Genomic DNA, 18511 nt, shown 5'->3' on the forward strand with positions numbered 1-18511 from the left:
TAATGAATAAGAAAGCGCGCATTATTTACTAAGGCTGACCTGTACTATACAACCATCATCAATCATGATTATATTATTTATATTGTATTGAAATATAAAATCACTCATGGCTATTCAAATTGCCGGAAATCCGGAAGGGAGTCATCAGGTCCGGAGGATTATGTTCAAACCTTTAAAACAACTTTCAGAAGAGTTTTCCTTGTACTTCCAGAGTGTATACAAACTTTCAACGGCCGCTATTGGTGTTAAAGTGGCCCGTAAAAGATTAAGGAGGCCATTCAGGTAGTTTTCTATCAGCAGTGCAAGTGTATTGACGAAGTGTAATGTGACTCGTGCCATGTGATATTGCTCTAAATAAAAGTAAAATGTCGAACCTGCATTGTCGAAATCACACAAACATGTTACATACATTCATTTCCATAGAAGACCTTTAAATGTGGGAATAAAAATTAGATCATCTATGCTTGCGTTTATTTTTTCCACAGACAATGCGTAGACGGTCTTCCTGACGTGTGAAATTGCTGCCAATATTGTTCTTCACTGTGTAGTTTAAAAGCTTCTCGATTTCGACAGACACACGTAAGGAATTGCTCATTTCATTTATTAGCTTCACTCACGCTCAGTGTAAAAACAGCAACAAACATCCGTCTCTGTTTACGGGGAGAACACAACGGTGTATTTTTAGTCAACTAAACACCCGCTACATTGAAAACTCGACTGTGAAAACAGGTCAGCACAAACAAGCAGTAGCGATGGACCAAACGAGTCCTTTCTGCAGCATAGAACTGGGACAGTGTTTGTTTCTTTTCAATTCCGTGCCGGAGTTTTGTTAAACCGTTCGAGGGAACAGCATGCGTGCACAAAGCACTCGCTTTACAATTCGCTCATCAGCTAAGTGAAGTCATTTGTCCCGGCCGTCCCTTTCAACGGACGATGTTCTTTATCGTGTCACATTCGTCCTCTAAACTGAACAAAGCTTCCCTTGCTGCAGTTGAGAGTCCCGCTTCGAAGGGATCAGTCCTGGTACGGAGGTTCAGACAATGCGATTTTGTAATATTCGTCCGAATAAATACGCCGTTCAATGTTTTTGTTTCAAAAATAGATAGAAACATAAAGACACGACAGATAAATACAATATATTTTAAAATTATATTACAGTAATATGGGTTAAAACACTCCACCGTTGAAAAAGCCATAGTAATTTCACAGCTAATAAAATCAAATACATTTAGACCAGAAAACGCGGTGAGTGTGAAAAGGCATAATGATAAAGACACATTCTGAAGTGACGTTTCCTCTGGAGGGACGAATTAAGATCCTTTCAGCGCTCCACTGAACTTAAAGGGCGACAACCTCTTAAGAATTGTCTGGCCTCGAAAGGAAAATTACCCACTTCAACTTTTGATACCCTGGCCCTTTGCTCTTTGTGCTGTTAAATTTATTCGTCCCCACTTGAGTGTTTCAAGATCGTCACATGTACCCGCATAGTCGCGTGTGTAATAGCGCTCGCTGCAGCACACTGTCAAGTCAGACAGAACTCCTACCCACACAGGTGACAAGGGGGACGGGGTGTGTTAGGAGGGTTAAGACAATTAACAGAGGGTGTAGGGCCCAGATAAGGGTAATTGGGCCCACTCGGGTCTCTAATGGTTGAGCGTTTACGTGCATCTACTGTTAACATACGCTTTACACGATTGTCGCAAACTGTTAACTCTGGCCTTTGTTGTATCAGACCTTTTAACCGACACTAAAGGCTTCTACATAGAACATAAAGTGCAAAAAAGAGTACGTGTTTTTTTATGACAAGATTTACAAGATCGTTATTGTACATTTGTTGAATGATTTGCACGTCACAAGACAACTTTAATAAGTAATCACTAAACAAAGAAGGTTATTCTGTTTAGAATTAACATCTCGCATTGATGTAAAACATTACACCACCAAAATATGCTTGCAAGGAAGTAAATTTGTAAAATTAATGCATATTACTGTAGTTCAAAATTATCTGATATTCTCTGTGGGTGAATATGGGGAAAATATTAAGATTCTGATATTCTCTCTGGGTGAATTGGGGGGAAATATTAAAAATCTGTTGGCAAGTATATACGCAGTTGACTGACACGTGACCTTGAACACACTACGAATGTCAATAGATAACGAGCGTTATTCTGAACAACTTTTAAAAATGGTTCGTTTAAAGAAAACTAATAAAAGTGCGTTGATCCAATCTATAAAATTGAATTATATTGATTGTATAGAACAGTTATTGGTAATCCAATCTTAATAATTGATATTCTAAAAGTTGTGGTATCTTCGTACAGTTCTTCTGAAATTCTTATGATATTATGTCAGGTTTTGTAAATTAATAGTTACAGTTCAAAACGGTAGCCAGTCAGAATATTTGATAGTCCTAAGTTCGGCCTCAATCGACTAACATCCCATCCAAGATACATCTCTTCTATGATAATGTTTTATAAGTTATGAATGATGAAATTATAACAAAATCACACAGACAGATACATTGAACAAAGAAGACTTTGAATAACTTGTTATTGTTAATTTTTTTTATATAAAACGGCGGTCAGAACCGATCATTCACAGCTTAACTAAGATGACTGAACAATTCTTTTAGTAATCTCATTACGAATAATGATTTTCATTATTATTACAATAACTGTATCTATGCTTTATCAGAGAACCATAGAACAATCGGCTTTAGCAGATTGCAATTTCAATTCGTCTAGAATGGAATTAAATTAGACATGAAAAGTGTTATCACAACTGATTGTAATTGAAATTTTACAATGGGGGCTTAAAAACTGCAGAGTGCAAAAATACATTTTATTGAATTTTTCACTAAAATTAGAAACTTACGGAAACATCCGTTTTAAACGTTAGATAAAATTATTATCGCTACAAAGGATTAAATATTTAAAATCGTTAATGACATTTGCGCTCATGTAATTTTCAAACTTTTTAAATCTGTATCCCTACACTAACAGTTTGGCTGGACCCTACCTTTGACGTAGAGCATGGTCGAGTGGGAGTACTCCGTGCCCACGCTGTTCTCGGCCACACACTCGTATTTTCCCTGGTCCTCTTCCATGCTGTTGGTTATCTGGAGGGCTCCTGCAACAGATTGGAAGCATTAAACTGGGAGGTAGTCTACAGAGAAATCCAAAATCTAGTTAGGCGCTTCTCAATTATGGATATATTTATAACCATTTCAAAAATATGAAGTTCCTGTGTATACGGGCAGAAATAAACATCTCATTTAACTGAATATGGAGAACCATACGACTAAACTCTTATTTTTGTTTACGTGTCTGAGCATTAAAAGTTTTCAACTTATTCTCATTTTGAGCTCATAGTACTCAAAAGAAATTTCAATATAATTTGTAACGTGTAGGTGTGGTATATGTGATATAGTAATTCCTAAGAAAACTTCTAACGTAACAACAGTTTGCCTGTGTAAACAGTTTTAAATATAAAGGCGAATGTTTGAGGAACGTATGCATAGTCGAAAGAAATGTAATAATAAACATTAAGTAACTTCTGTAATAACACATCTTTTCCATATGTAAAACACTATAGTGTAAAATATATAAAAAAATGTAATTCCAAACTGAAATATAGCGTAGAGTGCATGAGACAATTACATAACTTAAATGTGTGCGTTGAGAGTAACCGCTAGTGTGCCATACCACAAACACAATCCTGCTATCGGAAACTACATCAGAAGAGGGCCAAAACAATAGACAATAGCAATTGTATGTTTATAAACGTATTTGTTTAGTAAAAGCGTACAGTGCATTTCTTATTTGGAAATTTTAAGTGCACATGTCTTTAGATTGGTTATTTAAAAGTGATTCCGATTATTTAAATATTATCTAGGAGATAATTCAAAATCCATTGGAAAATTTGTACTGATTCTTTTGAAAATCGAACCCATAACTTCTCGGTAAAGGTCGCCCAAAACGTTCAACTTCCAGACATAAGCCTAACGTAGAAAGCACACCTTTATACGCCACGTCATCCAAAAAGATACAAACTACGGGATTACGAGATATCGACAAATGATGAGCACCTTAAGGACTGCCTCTGTTGGGAAAGCAATATTGCCTTTATTGCTGAAAAATAAAAATAGTGAACATCGCAAACATTTGGGACTGAGCGAAATTTAGAGAGGTGTGCTGATTGGATCGGGAATGAAATAATAATACCGTCTGACTTCCTAAGGCTGGCCAAAATGAGTAAGGGTGAAATCTAGGAGAGGGTAATGTTAAAAATAGAAATGCGTGGAAGTATGCGAAACCTGAGACAATTTACAACGAAAAAGGCCAAAGACAGATGTAAAAAACGAGTAACGGATCTTGTAAAGTGTAAAAGCCAAGAGGAGAGTAGAAACAAAGTGACAAGCGTGGAATATAAAGGACAATATTACAGCATTTCAAAGGGTGTTTTTCAGTTAAGGTAATTTTATACATTTTAATGAGGTCTTCTTATTTTTATGCAAGAAGCGAAAACACATTCCAAACAACATTTAATATTCTATATTAAAAACACTTTTGGTACAGCTACTGTTAACTTAAGAGACAGAAATGTAAAAGACGTTTTACTCGTAATCAATGCCCATATTAATTTGTAATTTTGAAAAAAAAATTTCAATGACAATGTTAATTGCGTGTATAATACACCTAGTTACACACGTGTAGTTTTGGAACAAATGTATTATTTCCAGAATGTCTATCTCCATGGTAATGTGTTATATTATAATACCGTAACGTACTAATTTGATTTCCAAGTACACGATATAAGTTATTCCTTCAATTACGTGTATTATTGTAAACTGTTTGACAAACAATTTCAAACTTAGATAGATTTGATTAAGAATCTTAATCAGATAAAATTAGAAAGTAACAAAGACCCAGTGTATACAGCGCAATCCGACAACCAGACATAGGACTACCATTGGCGGGACGTAGTGCACCAGTAGCGAGTTTTGATGACTGGCTCTATACTATTAACCCCAGTGAGATGTCTGTGTGTCATAGATCCTAGTTCCCTTAGGCGTCTTGGGGTCATAAATGATGTTATAATAAAACAGATATTTGCTAATACACATAAATTGTATGCATGGATTTATTACAACGTACCGTACACGTAAAAGTTCGCTTTGATATCTTTAAACAACATTTGTAATTTGTAACTAAAGGCAAATATTTAGAATTTATTATACAGAGTTGCCAAGATAACGAGTAAGTTTTGTGGCCGTATGGGTTTTTTAAACTAGACTATACTCGTATTCTTGTACTGACTACACTGCTGTAGAACGTGGGTCATTTAGTCAACATTTTAAGTTTGTTTTGTTATCATGATTTTAAAAGAAAATATATCTATTCATTTGCTTTTGTGCACTATTTAGTATACAGTGTGATTATGAAATATAGAATAACGTTACATTACGTTAAGACAGTACAAAAATAATATTTACTAAACATTTTAAAGCATAAAAGACAAGCAAAATACTTTGAAATTGTTGTGCTATGACAAATTACGAAACTCTTTTCTCAGCGGAGAGTTGGTCTATCAGGTATATCACGAGCACTGTCGGGAAATCGCGGAAGCGAAATGTGATGGATCGAAATGTGAAAATATTTTATTTTAAACAACCAAAGCTCGCTGTCTGGAGGGTTAAAAACAAACAAACATCCTTTACAAACAAAGTAATAATATAAGTCCGCATGGTATTATCCTCAACCCTTTATGAAAGTTATTCTGAATAGACTAATTTATATATAAGCAACAGGCTCTAATATAAGAATGTAACAATACGAAAGCACATTAAAAAAAATATGTTCAAATAACAATGCTTCAGTTATGATTCTTTTGTCGAAAAATTGCATTTTTAAGCTAGGAAACCATAATAAATTTAAAAAAGAACACACAAAACACGCATATTTTTAAACACAGGTTCTCAAAAACCCCGTAATTTAACAAGACATGGGTAGTATACTTTTATAAAATATAATGCATGGCAAACGTACGAGTAACAGTGTAAATGTTTTAAACAGTGTGTTAAAAAAAAAAACTAGTGGAAAATATAATTTATATAGGCGTATTAATTTATGACATTTTACACCACTGACTAGACTTGTCATATGACGCTTGAGAGCCAAATGATTTTGGAAAGACCCGCATCTGTAGCAAACATTCACTTGAGTGCAGGAGCGTCTGGTAGCCGCGGGAGCGTATTCCTTACAAATTTAATGTGCTTGGCAAATTAACGTAGTGTTTTTTCACGATTTCCATCTATTTCTTCGTTGAATCAGATTACTGACATTGGTATAATGTTTTTATTCATTTATGTAAGATTGTTTTGTTTTAACAAAATATTACATTGTGTCATACACAATACATGTACATAGTCACGTTTGGTAAAAGTAAGGGTTTAAATATTTACCCTACTAACAATATGTACTCATAACAATTCCATATCATTAACAGGTTTAATTTTTGTTCATTTACTCAAAGGTTGGTATGTTATTTTGTTACTATAAACATGACAAATGGTATTCATACAGAAACCGCACCAATACGACATGTGAAGGGTAAGTGCAGCAGAAGTTCCGTTTCAGTTATCAGACAGAGTCGAGCAAAACTATTGTAAATTAACCATAGTAAACTGGACGCGAGTCTAGTGCTGTAGGGTATGGTAATATCGGGCAGAACACACGCTTCCTACGCTATCTGGTGAATAATACATTGACCAAATTGTTGTCCATTTATATGCCGGCGGCCAACTTCCCCCTCCTCTCCCCTCACTGCCACAACAGTTTAGGTCCGCTCGGAAACGGTTAAGGAAATACTTTGTTCGACTTCAGTTTGATTCGTTTTTATAGAAAAAATATTGTTGAGAATGTAACGCTGCTTACATACACGGGAGGAAACAGATCTTGTTACACGGCTTGTACACGTTAGTGGGCAGTGTAGTGAAATGAAGTGAAGTGAAATCTTTTAAAAACAAAAAGAAATGTAATATTTTAAAATATGTAATAGTTAATATAATTTAAATGAAGCTTTTCAGTGTGATTATACAATTAAAAACTAACATGTATTTTACTAGATTATATCTTGTAAAGCTTTAGAAATTGAGAATAATGAATTATTTATGCGAGAAATGACATGCACCATACACAATACAGATATGACCAAGCCATTAAACAATTCAATAACCCCGTCTCGATACTCATAACTTCACTATCTTTGCCATTCTTGCGAGGTCCAGCAACGCCACCAAGTTCCGAATCACACCCACGTCGACACAGTGTATGGGAACTGTTTTGCATTTAAATATGGTTTCATTAAGAGGCGTAGCAGTTACCACCCGCATTTACTACAGATTCAATTACTGCTTCCAGCATTAGGGACAGACCCTCTGTGAATGCGTTCACCACAGTACACAGGCTGAGAAACGAGCGGAACTCTTTACATAATTGTAAATATACTTTTCAACCACTATACCTCACGAAGCACGATTTTGGAATGGTCTGTACTCCCTGTCTTTACTGACTCGTCCTGTTCTGTACAGACTTTGTAAAGGAACTAACCTGTAACTGTGCACTGGGCTGTACGGCCTCCTTACAGGAATGCCCTTTCAATGTAACAGCTTGTTCTATCACTTACAGGTCTGTTCTGGCCTATGACACACTAGCTTTTACCGTAACTCTTTTGCCTGCACAAATTCTACTGCCAGTCTAATAGTAAGTAATGATACTTTTTTCTTGTAATTATTTCAAATATAGTAATATCTCTTTTATTAGGATTCAAATATAACATTTTACTACACCATGAAAAAATATGTTTAATTAGGTGGAGCAAAAGATAATTTCCATATACAGGATTTAAATATGTTTGCCATTCATTAACTTTTACAGATATGAATGAATTATGTCTACTTTGTTGCAGATTTTGCAGTGGAGTATACGGAATTATTAGTAAATTTAATCTTTCTAAAAACTGTTTCCAACAGTCTTTCATTCTAACAAAATCCTTAGCTGAAACAATGACTTAAAGTTGTCGAGTTCTTTACAGTTATTTCGAATGCACTCAATCTGTTTCTGTAAATCTGGCATACGTCAAGAGGAGAAACTGGTAGCTGTCAGACGGAAGACGGATGCCGCATACTTCTCTTTGTTCTCACAGATAATAAACAGTTGTTTATCGGTAACTAAGCAACCATTTGTCAAGAACGTCAACAATCTCAGTCGACTCTCGCTATGGAAGCGCAATTCTTCGGAATTTCTTCTCCTTTGATGTACTTGCGGCTTCTCCGTTCTTGAAACTAGTATTCCTTTAATAAAGTTTTGGAATAAAAGTTCATTAAGACTGTACTCGAAGACGAGTTGGAATTTTCAGATTGTTTCGCAAAAGCTAACAAAAACATATCACTTAGAAAACAATGTACTTATTTATGAATATGAACTGTAATCAAGACAGAGCAAAGTCGAAACACAATTATGATACAAATCAAGTGTTATTGTATTAATTTTTATTCTTTTCAGTATGAATATCTACATTTTTTAACAATTTATGGTGTAAAATGGCCAGACGTTACTAACAAATCCATAACAATCCACTTCTATATGGTAGATTCAATACGTTACTTTGTAAACACAAATATAGTATACATTCAACATTTCAAAAGATTTTAGTTAAAAATCTTATGTGTTTAAATATTGTTGTGTACTTTTATGTTATTTGTTATATGTTATTTAAATACAGAAAAAATTAATTTAATTACCGAAATTGTAAGCCTATTTAATGGGTCCATGTTGAATAAGACCAAACGCACCGAAATCGATTTCATTGCCTTCATTACTGCTTACCCAGAATATTATTATATTACAGGACATTTTAACGTGCATTTTAAGTTGGATAAGAGAAACGAAAAAATATTTTGTATTCAGAATAAAGAATAAAAACAAACGTTTATTCAACCTAATCTGAAATATCATTCATTACGATAGCAACCCTGAACCTAAATGCCAATTACTAGACTATGACATGTATAATTTCACATGCATACATCTAAAATATATTGGAAACGCGTAGAAGAACAAACTATTGATAACGCTGCGTGGAAAGATTACATTATCAACGTACGTAACTAAGAGAAAAGCAGAATCAGACGTGGAGGGAGTGGGAAGACACCGGTGTTCGTACGTCATGAATAATGCATCGGCAGCAGTTACGCTCGTCTCCGTTAATGACGCGCCGAAAAGTCTGCAATACGTGAAATCCATTCTGTCCGAGGTTGACTATACGAGTCGTTCAGTCGCTCAGATACTGCGAGATATACCGGGACGCGCCGGCTAGGTGAGACGAGTACGTGAGTCTCCGATAATGACGTGCCGAAAAGTCTGCAATACGTGAAATCCATTCTGTCCGAGGGTGACTATACGAGTCGTTCAGTCGCTCAGATACTGCGAGATATACCGGGACGCGCCGGCTAGGTGAGACGAGAGTACGTGAGTCTCCGATAATGACGTGCCGAAAAGTCTGCAATACGTGAAATCCATTCTGTCCGAGGGTGACTATACGAGTCGTTCAGTCGCCCAGATACTGTGAGATATACCGGGACGCGCCGGCTAGGTGAGACGAGTACGTGAGTCTCCGATAATGACGTGCCGAAAAGTCTGCAATACGTGAAATCCATTCTGTCCGAGGTTGACTATACGAGTCGTTCAGTCGCCCAGATACTGTGAGATATACCGAGACGCGCCGGCTAGGTGAGACGAGTACGTGAGTTTCCGATAATGACGTGCCGAAAAGTCTGCAATACGTGAAATCCATTCTGTCCGAGGGTTGACTATACGAGTCGTTCAGTTCTGTGAGATATGACTAGGTGAGACGAGTACGTGAGTCTCCGATAATGACGTCGCTGCAATACGTGACTGTCCGAGGTGACTATACGAGTCGTTCAGTCGGCTGTGAGATATACCGGGACGCGCCGGCTAGGTGAGACGAGTACGTGAGTGAGATGAGACGAGTACGAGTCGATCCGATAATGACGTGAGCCGATAATGACGTGCCGAAAAGTCTGCAATACGTGATACGTGAAATCCATTCTGTGACGGTGACTACTGACGAGTCGTTCAGTCGCCCAGATACTGTGAGATATACCGGGACGCGCCGGCTAGGTGAGACGAGTACGTGAGTTTCCGATAATGACGTGCCGAAAAGTCTGCAATACGTGAAATCCATTCTGTCCGAGGTTGACTATACGAGTCGTTCAGTCGCCCAGATACTGTGAGATATACCGGGACGCGCCGGCTAGGTGAGACGAGTACGTGAGTCTCCGATAGCGAGGTAGGGTCGTGGAGGTCACAGGGGTGGGAAGGGTGTGGGAGGGGAGTTGACCTAATGTGAGGCTTAAAGGATCTAGTAAATACTAACGACCGGGCCCCTTAAGTCTTTGTCCTTGTTCAATATAAATCACTGAATTAACTCTGCATTGTTGTAACCCAAAACAACCAAATGGAAATGAAATGGAATTTATAATTTAACCAAAATTCTTGTAACTACGCACACACTCATTATTTTACACTAATCCTGCATTAAACCCGAAAAACACATTAAAAATTCCATGAATAGATTGTTGTAAAGTTCAACAAATAAAAACTCCTGTATTTTTAGAATAATGTGTTGGAAAAGTGACATGTTTTAATATTAGATTTATAGGCAACTATGATGGCATAATGTCATGTTACTATGCTGATAACAAAAAACTGATTAAGAAATTAAAGTGAAAGATAGACTAATTCCTTTTAATTTGTTAAGAGGCGTATCTCTTTTTATCGAATATGCTTATTTGATAAACGTCTGATTAGGAGAATTAATCCAAGAAAACTCTTATTTTTTTAGCACAGAATTTGATTTAAGTTAAAAATTGCAAAATGGATCTATAAATCCAGCCGAAACCTTTTTGCCTGAACTTTAGTGAAAGAGTTGAGGACCGTCGATCTGATACTAATACAAAGTACTAGTGCATCGAAACCCTCCGATGTACGTATGCAGATTTTTGAGGTATTCACATCACCTCGTTGTGGGGAAGAGATGAAATTAAAAATGTATACCAATATAGAAAACAAAAATTTCCACGATTCGGAATCAGCACATAACGGCAGAACTCGCTTGTTTGTGTCTGGTTACTGGGCTATTGGTTGATTGATGACACTTGCTACAGTAATATTAGCTAGCGACGAGGTAAAATCATCATCAATTCACCTCAGTCCACTCCTCAACTTCATTCGCCCATTACATTCATTTTGCTATAATGTACACAATTGGTTATGGCGTTGTTTACAAAACTTGATAATACAAGCCAATTGATGGCATATACATACATGGATATTACCACCTAGCGATTGTGCAATATCGAAGAAGACGCGCACTGTTCCGTATATCAAATAAAAATAAAAGTTAAAGTGAAGAATACAGTACGAGCCTGAAGGCAAGACTAGGGGGTGGAGGCAGTGTCCGTCCTGCGTTGTGAGGTTTATGACGTCATAAACCATCCATTGGTGACCCGTTTGTATCGTTCAACGGAACAGTACAGCCTTGGCTGTTAGATGTTCTGGGAAATACACTGAAACGCAATGGCGTTACAGCAATTCCTTTAGTGTTGGATATTATTATGAGGGTATTTTAAATTTTGATTTAACAAGGTATTAATATTATAGAAAATATATGCATAGTGATAAACAAGTATATGTATGTATATATACATAAATAAACAGAAACTTAATTCTATATTACTTTTGTGAGTACATAATACAGTATTTTAAATACCAATAATGATAATTGGTTAAATCTTAATCGTATTTATTGAATTGTGACCCAAAGTTTGTCTGTATACATGGTCGAATCTCATTCAATTTTGGAATAACGCCTTTCATTAATGCATGATTAATAGTATTTTGTAAAATATAAATTATGACAATTCTTTTGTATATTGTAAAATACCATTTATTAGGTAGATTTTGTACACAGAATTAGCTTATCGTCATGGCAGCACGTACAAAACATTTCTTCATAACGTCACTGAACAAGACCTCTAGGGTTAAAAACCAGCCCAGTTCCAATGTTTATGTATATATATATATATATATATATATATATATATATATATATATATAATGCATACAAAGTATATATGCTAAAAAATGAGGCTGGTGGACACAAATGACCCAAACTAGTTGAAACTTGGAACTTACAAAAATAGATTTTATAAGTTAAGCAAGGTTGACCAGGTCGGTACGTCACTTCGTTCGAATATGCAGCAGTTTAAACATTAAATATACACAACTCCGTTATATTACGACCTATATATACACGTTAATCAAATTTGTATAAATGGCAATAGCCTTATTTAATTTCTCAATAAACATTGCATCACAAAAAGTGTACTTGCTCCGTCGGGAGTCGAACCCGGATCTCTCACTTGCCGGGTGGATGTGCTACCATTACACCACAGAGTCCTTACTTTTTACGATTCAATTATATTGTATTTGGCCGTATCTATCACATATGAGATTAAACAATTAAACTAACATATGATCGGAAGACCAAATACCTGTCAAACGACTTTTGTTTACATGAATCAAATTTGTATAAATGGCAATGGCCTTATTTAATTTTTAAATAAACATTGAATCACAAAAAGTAGTCGGGTTCGAGTCCCGGCGGATATATATATCCGCTGTAGGAATAGGAGCAAGATTGACATGAACTTTGAATTAGGAATCGATGTGCAAAAATGAGAACAGGAGAGATTGGACTTAGTGCTAATTGTGCAGGTTCAGTATGTTTAGACACTTCATAAACAATATGTATTTGTGACGTCTATATACCGTATTTGAAATCTATAGCCTATCTAAAATTATTTATTCTAATGGTGGGTCAGTCGCAGAATGCTCAAATTTTTTAAAGTTGTCTTCTAGCCTTGTTCCTTTAAAGTCTACTGGTTAACAACACATACTGTGTTCAAACAACATAAATTTATTCTTTAGGTTCATTCATTTTATATAACTTATATATATGTATAAGTTAAAAACAATAAAAACAATAATAACCTAATTTTATACTTGTCACATTACACTAAATTTTAAACCCGGTATAATGAAAGCAACGAGAGAAAAGACGGATGCCGAATACTTCTCTTTGTTCTTAGGGATAATAAACAGTTGTTTATCGGTAACTAAGCAACCATTTGTCAAGAACGTCAACTATTTCGGTCGGCTCTCGCTCGGGCATTTCTTCGGCATTCCTCCTCCTTTTGATGTTCTCGCGGCTCTCTCAAGAAGTATTCCTTCCATGAAAAATTTCTTCCGTGAAAGATTTCTACAAGGATCACATAAGACAAAATTTTACCTGGTATATTGGTTAATTTCTACATTCAATCACCCTGAATCTAATACTCGATCTCGAGTTGACCAGAAATTAAATTTTAGAAACTCCGTTAAATAACAGCATTAACCCAGAACTTACATACTGAGAACTACATATTGTCTAATAATAACAAAATAATTAATAAGATCACACAGCCCCATACATTGCAAAACATATTTTTAACATTCGATTTGTTTGATCGGACTTTTTCCATAGGTCTATCAAGACTGTCACACATAAAAAGCTTCTAATTCATTATATATGTTTTGTATATATATATATATATATATATATAAAGATGTTTCTCAGTTTTTTGTACGTGGTTCGTTAAAAACTGTACGAACCTGGGCCTCAAATATAAATCAAACCCGGTGAATTAATAGGTTTTATTTTATATATATAAAATAAAACCTATATAAAATAAAACCTATTAATTCACCGGGTTTGATTTATATTTGAGGCCCAGGTTCGTACAGTTTTTAACGAACCACGTACAAAAAACTGAGAAACATTTTATAGAACTTTATCCCTTACTTTTTTGGCCAATCAAAAATCTGTGAAGATAAAACATATAGAAACATTAACACACTCGTAAGTCATATTTATGATACTCGTAAAATTCCAGTCATCCCTCGGTCTGGGAAAAGAAGGCGTAAAATGAAAGCTATCGGCCAAACAGTTATACAGTGAGAAAGACGGCGCGCCAGTGTTTATACGACATGAATAATGGAACTGCGACAGTTGCGTTCGTCTCAGCTAACGATAAGAAGTCAATAGGTCCAGAAATACTTCTGGTGTGGTTGATTAGTGCTCACATTGTGCAGTCTTCTTTCGTAGACCATTATGAAACATTTATTTGGATTGTTAAACAGTTAGGAGTTAGTACGACTGAATTTGTAAAACTCTAGGATAGCAAGGGTGATGTGTGCACAGACTGCTAATCCCACTGTAACCTCTATATCTACAGTTTGGGGCGGCATAATAGACCCTTTATTACATTTATATAAAACTTTACTCTCCTGTAAGCCTCAGTAACTCTGACGATGTAAGCCGCATAAAACTTATTCTGTCTCCTATAGCAACCTTATTCTTCTGTTAGCCTCGCCAACCTTATTCAGCTGTTAGCCTCAGCAACTTCACTGTGAAGTTAGACTCAGTAACATTACTCTGATGTTATAAGCCTCTAGAGATTACTCTGATGTAAGCCTTAGGTAACATTATTCTGTTGTTAGCCTCAGCAATTTTTCTGCTATTAGTCTCAGCAACTTTACTCTGATGTTACCATCAGAAGCCTTACTCTGTCTGCTGTTTGCATCAGCAATTTTTCTGCTATTAGTCTCAGAAACTTGACTCTGATGTAACCTTAAACTTGACAAGCATCAGTAACCTTACTCTGTCTGCTGTTTGCCTCAGCAAGTTTTCTGCTATTAGTCTCCGAAACTTTACTCTGATGTTAGCATCAGAAACCTTACTCTGTCTGTTGTTAGCCTCACGAACTTTACTCTATTGTAAGTAAGCATCAGGAACCTTAATCTGATGATGTTAGCCTATATTTCCATAATTTGGATTGTGAGCCGCAGAAATATCTAACTTTTCGTGTAAGTATCAACCACCTAATTGCTTCAATACCTCAGAAATATACCTTTTCTATAAGACTATTCACTCTACCTCTGCTTAAAAACCTATAAACACAAATAATCACGAAAGCATTATTTACAAAACCATATTTAATTCCACTTGCATATAACAAACCTTAGTGCCATACACATATAGCGATGCAAATTCAATGAACGTTTGCTTATTTCTTGAGTTACACCAGCCCAATTTACATATGGTTTATTTTAACGGAAGAACGACATCTCAATATTGGTTTTGCAAGTATAGTTTCCAACTTTAGCGGTGTTGTCTTAAGTACATTTCCACACGTTTATGCACTCAAGCACTATTCGTTTTTCAGATACACCCTTGCGTCCTAATACCGGGCTGGAAAATGTTTCACGCAACGATAGAAACGTAATAAAACTACACTGAGGACACTCCTGTATTTATAGTAGACAAGAGTCCCGGCAGCTCGCACTCCGCCCACAGCTCTGTACTAGCCATACTGAAGTACGAATGGATGTAAAGGGCAACCTAACTAAAGGCAAAATGTCGGGGCTTAAAGGATGCAGTAAATATTAACGACCGGGCTTTGTTAAGGCCCAATATTCCGAGGTAATGACACTCCGCAAGGCCGATCGGTCCAAGGCAGACAACACACGAATATAGAACTAGGGTATTTTTCTAAATTATGCTTCAGTTACAACACAATATTTTGTCTTAATAAATTACTAAAGTTACGAATACTTCCCGACAAACTAAATGATTATAAATGTAACTACGGTATGTAAAATACATAGCCGGGAATCCAAAACCAAAGAGGCCCAGTTTGTAGCTTACTAGGTCATTAAAACCAGATTTTACACATAGCCTAGTTTATGGGTGGCTCACTTTGGCGGAATTTATTAAAATAGAAATGACCAGATTGTTACACTTTATCTGACAGAATAGGCTTCGACTGACATAAGTGGACCAAGGCATACTTTTTTATGAGAATTATTTAATCCAAAAGCACTTCGATGTTCGTATGAAATAACTTTAAGCGATCATCTAAAATTAAACTCATTCCAAGTTATTGGCATCAATAATGAATGTTTATATCTGTGGTTTCTAAATGGTGTACCATTTCACCGAACCAGTAGAAAATTGACACTCTCAATATAAAATATTGTCAATGTAATATTTTAACATTGTACAAGATCAAACAATTCAAGTTTAAGAGGGATGGATAGTGGTACAAAAAATATGAGCAAGTGATATATAGAAATAATAATTAATCATGTCTTAACTTTTGAACTGAACATCTGAACTTTCAAGTATTTTATAAAATACTATTATAACATTTCTACATGTACTTTATCAAAAATTAGATTAAATTATAGCTAGATAATAAATTTCACAATAATTATGTATAGATACAATATAAAAATAAAATAGCCAAAGTTATTTATAAGATTTAGCTAGCACTGATGACAGTTTAATTCTAACCTAATCGACGAGCTCCTCAACCTAATCAGCGATAGCGATTAGGGGCCCTGGGCTAAGGCGGATGGTGAGCCACGGGGGTGGAATGAGATTTAAAAACCATTTCCCGCCAAATCAGCCCAGCCGACTAATATCCGGTTCCGGTTCCGCCAAGCGGGTCAGCAAATTGATATTTTTATGTGATCATAAAATCAGCGACTCCCCCCCGTGAAAGGTCATAAAATGTGACGGCAGTTTCACCCATCGACATAAAACTACAGTTGTAGTAGTTTTATACTGATGGTTCCACCCCAACAATATTGGACATCACCGACTGTTCACATTGTCCTCTTTAAGAGAAAATCAATCTAGCAATTACTCGATAAACAATTAAGTAGTGTATGAATCAAATTACGAAAACTGAACGGTCTTAATGGGGTGTTTATAGTTTATGTGTTTTTACTTTCTGCCATTTAAACCGATTAAAGAGAAAGTGTTGTAATGGAAAAATATCTATTTTGACATTTTGGTGTAGCCTACTCTCAAAAGGAAAACACTGGTCTCATGAACACATCGTAAAATATCTGTATGAAGAAATCCGTCAATTTTTGATCATCGTACGAAATGTTTGATTTATCTGAAGTTTTCAAGTTAGGTATTTCTTGAGAAACTCCAGAAAATGCTGCTCATTTAAAAGTGTATAATATTCTGTGGACAATTTCCATTCTATAATATGTGCCTCATTCCATGGCACAATTTCCACAGGTCATTTAATAGACACCTATAAAAACATAACACAAAATAAAATTCGATTAAATAATGCTGTCTAACAAGTGATAGAACATTAAATTAGCATTCTTAAACAAAACGCAGTTGAAACGGCTGTAAAATGAAGGATTTCTATTTTTGAAATGTGTCATACTAGTGGAATATTATTACAAACGCTCATGAAATATAGTTTGGATATGATCTGCATGTAATCTTGCGGGGTTTCCCTTTCCTAAAACATCCACTACTGCACTGCACAATAATAACAACCCCTCATCAGAAACCATCAAAGTCAGTGTGATGTATGTCACTGTTCCATCGAATGACGTAGTGCCACATCGAAATGACAAATGGGTACGGAGGTAAGTCTGTCTAGGTACCACCACCAATGTAAACCTTACAATCGTACAGGTTCGAACACTGCATTAAACTACCATATTCCGCCTGTTAACATTGGGTTAATTAATAATAACAAACCAGTACCAACATTTCACAGCATTTTATTCGTCCTCCATTTAAATTCGTCTTAAAATATATACCTGGAAATGTCGGCGCCTGAAGTTGGCAGTAGGCGACATGACATGACATGACGGAATTGTTTGCACTGACACAGAAGCCAATATGCAGACGACAAAAGTTCCTATAATATCCTGTTGGCAGTTTCTGCATCAATGGCGAGCGACGTACGGAGCCCACGGGCGTACAACCGAACATATCTCTTTATAAACAGAAGATTTCGCCAACAGTGAATTTTCAATGGTGGAATATTACTGTGCTTTATTACTTTCATAAATTCTAATAGTCTTCAACACGAGTAGTGAACAGGGCTCTTATTTACTAACAGGCTAGCGATTGTGTGTTGATATTTTTCTCAAAAATAGAACAGAAACTTAAATTCTGGCACACCACAACGATATGGAGTAATTTTGTTCAAAAGCTAATACTTTAAACAATTTTAGTTGGACTGTTTACTTGCACATTATATCTTGCCAGCCTAACAATGTGACGTCTAATACATTTTAGAAATTAAGGAAGTGATCAGATGACAATATTCGAAGTGCTTTACTTAATTTATTAATTGATTATTGAATATAAATCACTACAATGGCAAATGATTTTTAAAATACGAATTCTGAGTGAATAAATAAAATAAAAGTAAAATTATACTTGTAATGTGCATGTTAAATATTTATTACATAAAAATGTTCACTGTAACGATTTTCAGACG

At 35.7% G+C, this 18511-nt stretch overlaps 1 protein-coding gene across 7 annotated transcripts in view; it reads right to left on the reverse strand.

Moving 5' to 3' along the window:
• Positions 1–18511, reverse strand: part of LOC124354137 (tyrosine-protein phosphatase Lar) — a 784869-nt gene that overhangs the window by 95344 nt on the left and 671014 nt on the right. For all 7 annotated transcript variants that reach the window (XM_046804381.1, XM_046804384.1, XM_046804380.1 and 4 more), the window contains one exon: positions 3019–3129. In XM_046804381.1, coding sequence (XP_046660337.1) covers positions 3019–3129 — 111 coding nt within the window. The remainder of the gene's footprint in view (positions 1–3018; positions 3130–18511) is intronic.

Source organism: Homalodisca vitripennis, chromosome 2, assembly GCF_021130785.1.
Source record: "Homalodisca vitripennis isolate AUS2020 chromosome 2, UT_GWSS_2.1, whole genome shotgun sequence".
Taxonomy (NCBI): Eukaryota; Metazoa; Arthropoda; class Insecta; order Hemiptera; family Cicadellidae; genus Homalodisca; species Homalodisca vitripennis.